Here is a 9,140-nt window from a genome sequence, read left to right on the forward strand (position 1 = left end):
TTCACTCTTCTAATCCTCTCAATCAAAACACTCCCATAAGCCTTCCCAACTACACTCAACAAACTGATCCCTCTAAAACTAATGCATTCACACTTGTCCCCTTTTCCCTTGTAAAGTGGAACAATACTGACACTCCTCCTGTCCTCTTTTAGACAAACATTAAACACCAGCCAGTCCAACATCACTGTACCTCCCTTTTTTAGACACTCCGCATGGCACCCATCCAACCCAGGTGCCTTACCTGCTTTCATCATTTTAATAACTGCTTTCACATCATTTCCCTTATTTCTCCTCTATTTTCCTCACTCATGATTGTCATTCTTTTAGCACTTCCCACTGCAACTACTTTTCGCATTTAGCAACTCCTTAAAATACTCTGCCCACCTTCCTTTTACTGCCATCTCTTCCATTAACATCTCCCCATCTGTACCTTTTACTTTTTCTTCTCTACTTGATTCGCCTCCTCTTCCTCATTTTATTTCCTTCCAACGCATCTTTTTATTACTTTAATTTTTTTTTGTCATACTCTTACCCCTTTTCACATCTTTTCACCTCTCATATGATTCTTTCGTTCTATGTTGTAACCAATCTGTGAATATTTGTTTCTTCTCTTCTACAACCTTCTTTGCTTCATTATCCCACCACTCACTATCCTTCCAATTCCTTGTTCCACACACCATCTTTGCACACCTTGTGACTCCCTCCTTGAAACATCCCCATTCCTCCACTCCTAGTTCTACTCTATCCTTCACTCCCTCCCACTCTTCTCTCAGCTTTTTCTTGTACTCCTTTTCTTTCTCATTTAAGCAGTTTACTCTAAGCACCTCCCTACCTTCTATCCTTTTCTTCTTTCTCCATCTATCCTCCACTCTCAACTTACCTTCCACCAAAAAAATATCTGATATTCCCCCCACTCTCTCCCATTAGAACATATCCAAAACTCTTCCTACTCTCCTCCTGGTTACCACTATATAGTCCATTAAAGCCTTATCTACCACCCTTCTATCCATCACCCTCTCCTATGTGTACTTATGCCTGACTTTCTTCCTAAACACTGTATTTGCTATCAACTTTCTTTCTAGACACATCACCTTCATCTCTATACTACGATTTCTTCCTGGTACTGCACACTTACCAACCACTCCATCAATTGGTTCATATCCTATTCTAGTATTGAGATCTCCCAATACCAGTACATTGACATTTCTCCCGAAATCCTCTATGTACTCATTTAAATCTATCCAAAAAGCCTCCCTTTCCTCTGTACTATTCTCACCACCAGGTCCATATGCACTTACAAATACCCACATCACCCTTCTCAGTTTCACCTTCATTCACATTAACCTTGAAGAAACCCTCTACTCCACACGCTTACTTATCTCTTCACTTACTAGTATAGCCACCCCTTCTCTCCCTTGTCCTCTCTTCACTGGACACTCTCCCAACCCATTCCCAAACTCAAACACACCCTCCCTTTCAAATTAGTTTCAATCAATGCCAACACATCTATCTTCTCACAAACTTACTGACTGCCTCTTCCCTTTTACTCTCATCTGTACCACATCCATGCACATTAAAAGACCCAAACCTTATGGTTCTTTTTGGAAAACTCCCAGACCCTCTTATCCCTTTGTTTATTTATTATTTTTTGTAATTATTATTATTATTATTATTATTATTATTATTATTATTATTATCATTATTTATTATTATCATCATCAAAAAGGATTTGGGAGATAGGGTTGATGAAAGAATATTAGGATGGTTTGGACACATGGAAAGAATGAGTGAAGAAAGACTAGTAAAAGAGGTATGGAAGGCAGATGTGGAGGGAGTGAACATGAGGGGACGTCCTAGGATGAGGTGGATGGATGGGGTGAAGGGGGCTTTGGGGAAGAGGGGAATGTCTGTTGAGGAAGGAAGGGAAAGGACGGAAGACAGAGGTGAGTGGAGAATGGTTGTATATGGATGATGTTGTGACTGCATGAGGAGGAATGGGCGGGGGGTGGGGGGTGGGGTAGTATGTGTGAGTAAATTTTGACGCAGCCCGAAGGGATTTCTCCCCGTCCTCGCCTTATATACAAAGGGGGACGGAGAGGGGGGGTCGCCGATTAAATGAAGCGGCCTTGCTGTGGATGTACTGTGTCTTGCGACACTGCTTCTGACCCAGGGCGGTGGGCAGGGTGCAGGGATGACCCGTCATCCAGGAGGTGCTCAGATGAGAGGGAGGGTGGGAGGGGTGTGGAGTGTATTTAGGGATGAAATGGGTGGGAGTGTTTTTATGCCTTTCCCTTTTTGGCTACCTCCCTTGGAAGGGGGAAAAAGCCTTGGTATATGTATGTATGTATCATTATCATTATTATTATTATCATTATCATTATTATTATTATTATTATTATTAGTATTTTATTATTATTATATTATTATTAAGGAATGTCCCCTTTAGGGCAACAGAGAGTAGGATGCCTAGTCCTATCCCTGTCCCTTTTTGTCACCTTTTACGACTCAAGTGGAAACACTTGGTGGCATTAATCTTTCTCCCCTACCACAGGGTTAAGCGAAAAAGGAAATAAACATTCAGAGAAGTGGTACAGGACAGTATTAAGCATGGGGGAAAGCATAACGGAGGGACAGTCGCAGTATGATAAAGTAGCATAATTTCTCCATGAATAGAGATTTCCTCTATCACAGACAAAATGGTGTACGGCTCTTGTCCATAGGTACTAAGCAGCTTTTAACCCCACAATTACTTGCAAACAATATCACAGACTGGGTATTGTGGGATTGTAATTAGTTTCTGATGAACGCATTTGGTACTTTAGAATTGTCAAGGTGGTGGATGTGGAGGACTTTTGAAGGATGGAAAGAGAAGGAGAGGTGATCACTGTCTTGCAGGTGTGCTATTACAGACCAAAGTCAAGAAGGTCAAGTGTGCACACAATTAAGTCTACAAAGGTAAGAGTTTGAAGGTGAAAAGCTGTGGGTTGTTTAGTGTTGAGGAGAGATAGTGTGACAAGAGGTTACCAGCCTTCTTTGTTGGGTTGTAATAATGTCTTTGTAAGGAAATGTTGGATGTATTAATCCCTCAGTAGAAGATAAGGTGAAGTAATTTAAAAGAGACCAGATATTTTTTTAATTTACATATTCTGAAGGGGAGGGACATAATAAGTGTGATATAGGAAGAGTTTGGCTACAATTGCTTGAGGTAAGGTATGGAGTGTGAGTGGTAAGGATGAGATACCTGGACAAATGGGGATTGGTGTTTCATCTTGTTTAACATGAAAAAGTGGGGAGGGAGGGATGATGGATACCTGAACAAAATGGTCCTGCAAAAAGAATGACAGAACTCCCAAGTGCCCATCATCAAATCTCAACAACTGCCTTGTTTCCATTTGGAGGTGCAACCTGACACTCGGTATTTGGACTAGACTCAGGATTTTTTTTTTTTTATCAACTTCATCTGTATTTCCTCTAACTTTAAATGCAATGGGAGTTGACAATTGATAACTACTTCCCTCCAATTGCTTTCAGTCAGTGACATTGAAACAGTCCCACACAAAGTTTTCTCCTTAGAGATTGTGATGGCCCAAAGACAACTGCCAGCAGCTGGGAGCTGTTAGTTTCCATTGAGTGAAATATAAAGCAATAATTGATTGATTGAAATGGGGGACAGGTAGGTTTTCCCATTTTAGAATGATCCATGCCAATAAAATTGGTTGTAGTTTTCAGGTTGGTGAAATATAACTGAGTATGAGTTCTATGTTAGAGGGGATAGTTGGAGTGAGGGTAGGATAGTTTTTTTCTTAGGATCTTTCAGTGTGGAGAGGGGTGATAGCTGATGAACTTGAGACTGATCAGAGCTCATCTGTTCCAGTTGAGTTTGGGGTGTTCTTGAAAGGTTAGGATGTGATGGTTAGTGTGTTGTGAGGTTATGTGGGCTATTTTTTTTTTTTCAATTATATTCTTTCTCTAATGGGAAGTGTTTTTGTATAACTGGTTTGGGGTTATTTCAGCTAAGACTTCATGGTACGAGTCAGTGAAAGCCCCATTTGGTAGAGAGGGTTAGGGGAGGATGTCTAGAATGCTTTGGTAGTGTTTCTGAGGTGGTGAGGATACAGCTATGATCTTTTCTACATATTGTGTTGCATTTCAGGCAGGATGTTAGCTCTCTTCGTTGAGCAGCAAGGGGAGGATTAGGGGTGATGAGGGAGATGGAGGGAAAGAGAAGGGTTTGCAATGAAGCTGCTTTTACAAGGGTCAATTTTCCTTCACTTCTGCAAGATCGGATTTCCACGCCCACTAGTCTTTTTTGTTTAAACTTTTTCTATTTTCCTTATATACCAGGTGACACTATACCTTTCACCCTGGCTGTCGCATGATGATTTTATTAAACTTAATGACAATCCCCGCAGTGGTGAACAGACTATAATCTACATCAATCATTCTACTGTTGACAAGCCGTGTTATTTAACTCTCCAGCTCCCTTTTCAATGAAGAAGACACGGAATGAAATAAATTCCCCCCATTGGACTTTTTAATACTCCAGTAAAGTGTTTACTCTTTATAATTCGTTTATTATTATGATATATATTTTTTTCTTGTAGACATACGAGGTTGAAGGCTAAAGAGGAGTCACTGTTGATTATTTTATTGTGTGTAGTTTCGATACAACGCACAATCTTTTTATCTTCATAGTTGACGTTTCTCAATAATTCTCCCACTGTTGCCGACGTTTCGGAACTTCCTGGTTCCATTTTCTGGGCGATCTAATGTGCACGGTCTGTGGTGGTCTAATTTATACTCCGACTTGGGATCATTGATGTTCCTGCATGAAGGCGCCTCCTGTTATTGGCTGCCATGGGCCAATAGGGGATACGGGTTACAGGAGGTCTGGAAGACTTTGTGGTGACGCGGCGCTGGTCAAAAATAGACTGGCCGTCATACAACTCGAGCTAGGCCTACATATTGCCGTGATTAGCAAGACGCTCGGCCAGCTCAAGCCAGCAGGCAATCAGAAACTCGGGAAAGCGCTCCGGGGACCTCGCTGAGCCACCAGCCTCTTTTAAAAGGACGGCGTCTTGCCGAGACAAGCACAGATCATCTCCAGCGTTCTCGGTGGACGTCGCATCGCGGAAATCCTCCACGAGCCATCGTGAGTGCATCATGGCCGCCATAGAAGAACCCCCGAGTACAAAGAGCATTTTTTCCACCAGCGAAGAAGAAGATGAAGAACCTAGACTCTAGGGCTCTCCCCACCGCAGTAAGCGCCTACGAGGAGCTGCTTCTGACGCAAGGTCACAAACATACTGGGATCTACCGCAAAGTATGGAAGAAGAATCCTCCCCACCTATGGAACACCACCCACAGCCAGACGGCCCAATAGCCGACCAACCCCCAACCCTCCCCTCTGCTACGGACGCTACCAGCAACGTCGACGAAGAGGGGAGAGAACCGACACGTCATTCGTACGCGACCATCACTGCTTCCTCTGGACAGGGAGAATGGCGTGTTGTCAACAACCGTCTTCAACGTCCCCAGACTCGGGCCCCACAAAATATCCGGTCCTCATCAAGCCTACTGAGGACCCTTCCCAATTCCTCAAGCTGGGATCCTGGCGACAGGCACAGCTTGTAAAGGATGCAGTAGGACCTGTTGATGGCATCCGCCGAACACCATCCGGAGAATGGCTCATAAGCTGTACATCGGAGAAGCAGCAGGGCCAGCTCCTTAGGACGGCGACCCTGAAATCAGCCCGGCAGCCACCCATGAAGATCACGACTAGAATACCCAGAACCATCGTCGTGGGAGTTGTGAAAGGTGTCCCCATAGACGACGATGCAGAGAAGCTTCTCAAGGCAGACTCGGAGGCCCAGAAACTACCCATAGATAGAGTCCAGAGTCTCACTACAAGAGATGGCGTTGCAACCGGGTCAGTGAGAATAGCCTTCCAAATGAACATCCTCCCCTCCACAGTGAAACTTGGGTACACCCTTCACCAGGTGGTTCCCAATGTCGCCCCCGTACGTAGATGCACCAGGTGCCAGCTACTGGGGCATACCAGGAAGGATTGTCGATGCAAGGCTCCCTGGTGTGCTCAATGTGGTAAGGGTCACGCCACGCAAGACTGTAAGGAAAGCCAACTATTCTGCGTCAACTGCTGTGGCAAACACTCCGCAGCGTACCCCAACTGTCCGGTGGTAGCCATCCGGAAAATAGCGCATGAAGTGAAAAACCAGCGCTATACCCCCTTCGCAGAGGCTCTGGGCATCGCCAGGGAACGTTGTGAATCCTACTTAAAGGATGAATCGGCGAAAGAGACTTCGCTGCTCCCCCCAAGAACCCAAAACCCCCGAAAAAGTAGGCAAATCTAAACCCCAACCCCCGACTCCTTGGACGTTGCATCTTCCCCCGAAGTCGGCAAGAGCCATAGCGCCAACGTACGCTCTCCACCAAAAGAGGATTCCTCAGCCACACCCGGTGCTGTCGTGGCAGAGGGGAAGAAGAACCGCAAAACAAAGGCCAAGCGCGTCAAACCCACCACCCCAGCGGCCACCACTGAATCCACCTCACCTGAGGACGCTGTCCCCTCTGCTGAGATGAGAGCAGTTTCCACACAGAGAGTTGGCGAGTCCTCAATACACTCAGAACTCCCCCCACCCCCACCCAAAGATACATCTCTCTCCAGCACCATCGGGAGCCTTCGGTCCACCGTCAAGTCCCTGCAAGATAATATGGCCCATTCTAACCCACAAGCGGCCAAGTTATTAGACGGTATCTTCGTGATCCTGCGTACCATTTTGGAAATTGCAAATAATGGCTGCGCTTAGGATCATGCAGTGGAACTGCCGGGCGATCGACACCGCCTGGGACCTTTTAGTGCAACATCTCGAAAACAACTCATACGAAATAATCGCACTACAGTCCTTACTGAAACGTCCACACCTTCTACCGGCTCTGACAGGATACCACTACCCTCCGTTTGTAGGGACTGATGATTCAGGAATGGTGCGCGTCGCCACTTATGTTTCTAAAGGATTGGCTACTAAGTCCGGGTCGCTACCTGGCTTCTCTCTGGACGAGGGTCACGATGTGGTCACTTCCATCACAGTGGAGGAGGACTGGAGCGTGCACAGAGGGGACTACCCGGACTGGAACTAGCTTACAGTCTGCGGCACGCCCGTGAAACCCGCGACGTCCGTTCGCTACCTTGGTGTCATCTTTCAGCGAGACGGACGGTGGACCAGACACATCCAACAAGTTTGTCTGAATGCTCGAAGGGCCCTCAACCTAGTCAGAGTCATCCGACGTGAACCCTGGGGCCAGCGAAGAGAAACTCTGATCCCCATTGTTCGGACCCTCGTACGATCCCGACTCCTCTTCGGCTCTCCTGCCCTCCACGATCTCTCCCCGGAGAACACGTACAAAATGGTCCAGATAGAGTGTCAAGCACTCCGTCTAGGACTTGACCTGCCACACTCAGTGCCACACGAACAGGTGTATAATGAGGCTGGCGTCCTCCCACTCCGGTACCGCTTAAAAAAGGACGCCGGCAGATACCTCTTCGGCTCAGCAAGGGTGCCAAACTCGACAGAAGATGAAATGTACGAGGAATGGATTTCAGCCCCGCCCACAGCACCCATCCATGGATTGCCCAGCTCTGTGAGGGATCTCTGCCTCAGAGCCGGACTCCAGCCCAGTGACCGTCGACGGGTCGCCCAATACCAAGTAGACCCCTTTCCTCCCTGGACAATTTCTCCAGCCGAGGTCGAGCTTGACAACCCTCACCTCTTGGCTGCACGCACCCGGGAGCTGCTGGCTCTCAAGTATCAAGAAGAATTCCTGGTGTACACGGACGGGTCAGTACTTGAAGATGGTCGCACAGGGGCGGGCATTTTTCTAGAAGCCACAAGGGAGTCCTTTTCCGTGAAGCTTACCCCCACCACAATCCTCACGGCTGAGCTTGTCGCCATCAAGGAAGCGCTGAACGAAATCATCGCCTTTCCCGACCCACCATCGCGCGTCACAGTGCTATCAGACTCTAGATCCAGTCTGGTAGTCATCCAAAGAGGCCACTGCCCTTCGAGTCCAGAAATCCTCAACGATATCCTGCACCTTTCTGACGAGGCTGCCAAAATGGGAGTCCGTCTCCGGTACCAATGGGTTCCCTCTCATGTGGGACTCCACGGCAATGAGATGGCGGACAAAGCTGCCAAACACGGTGCCCTGGCACCTAAAGATAGTGAGACTCCTATCCACCTCACAGCTAGTGACGCCATCAGAAGAATCGACCGTGCTGCCTGGGCCCAATGGGAGACGGATTACGCTGCCACGGCCTCCGCCCGTGGATGGCCCACGTCCTACCTTGGACCAAACCCTCCCACCCTAGCTTCACTGCCCTCACACATCTCCTCCACAATAAGTAGGATACGGGTAGATCACTGGCGTACCCAGTACACCGGTACCTACTGCGCCTGCGGCACGGAATTGGCATCATTCCGGCATTGCCTTCTCCTCTGCCCTGCACTGGAAGACCACTTCCGGCAACTAAGGACCCTCCTCGGCGACCCAGATTCAGCCCACGATAGATTGAGAGCCGACAGTACCCCCGACGTCCGGTACTTGGCAATGGTAGCGAAGCTCGTTTGCTCTTCACCAGTGGGAACACTACTGTAAATGTATGCAATCTACCCCAGGAAACACACACTCCATACCTAAATGGAATAAGTGCCCCATAACCCAAGCGCCTTAACACAGACCCCGAAAAATATACGCCAGTCCTTAAATCGGTTAAACACCGCCGGGACTAAAAAAAAAAAAAAAAAAAAGTATGACACTTGAAGGCCCTCACTCCGGACCTTCCCTCTACGAGCCCTCGTCCGTGACCTCCGAGCCTAGTATTCATTAAATCTTGTGTGCCTTAGTGTTATTGTGAGTTTCATTTCCCTGGCTTGTCCGAACCTAACCACAACAAAGTGGTGACCCCGAGTGAGGACAACCAGGAAGATGGCAGGCTCACAGGTTAAACTTCCCAGTTTCTCCCATGACTTGGAGAGCTGGCTAGCTCACGCCGAGGGATATTTAACCACCCAGATTGACGTGCCGGACCAGCAAGCCTGCCCGATAACGAGCTGTACAATGAA

At 47.3% G+C, this 9,140-nt stretch overlaps 1 protein-coding gene across 1 annotated transcript; it reads left to right on the forward strand.

The window, feature by feature from the left end:
• The first annotated feature begins 6,831 nt into the window (after window positions 1-6,831).
• LOC143034758 (uncharacterized) lies at window positions 6,832-8,673 on the forward strand. Its single transcript, XM_076201106.1, has 2 exons — window positions 6,832-7,125; window positions 7,225-8,673. The coding sequence occupies exons 1-2, from the start codon at window positions 6,832-6,834 to the stop codon at window positions 8,671-8,673; spliced, it is 1,743 nt and encodes a 580-aa protein (XP_076057221.1).
• Window positions 8,674-9,140: the final 467 nt, after the last annotated feature.

This window comes from Oratosquilla oratoria, chromosome 18, assembly GCF_046742065.1.
Source record: "Oratosquilla oratoria isolate Oo_2021 chromosome 18, ASM4674206v1, whole genome shotgun sequence".
Lineage (NCBI taxonomy): Eukaryota > Metazoa > Arthropoda > Malacostraca > Stomatopoda > Squillidae > Oratosquilla > Oratosquilla oratoria.

What these genes read in the sequence shown, in the direction of transcription:
- LOC143034758 (XM_076201106.1), top strand. Translation starts at nt 6,832, where the DNA reads ATGCAGTGGAACTGCCGGGCGATCGACACCGCCTGGGACCTTTTAGTG. An exon ending in CAGTGGAGGAGGACTGGAGC is followed by an intron (nt 7,126 to 7,224) that starts GTGCACAGAGGG and finishes GTCATCTTTCAG; the next exon opens with CGAGACGGACGGTGGACCAG.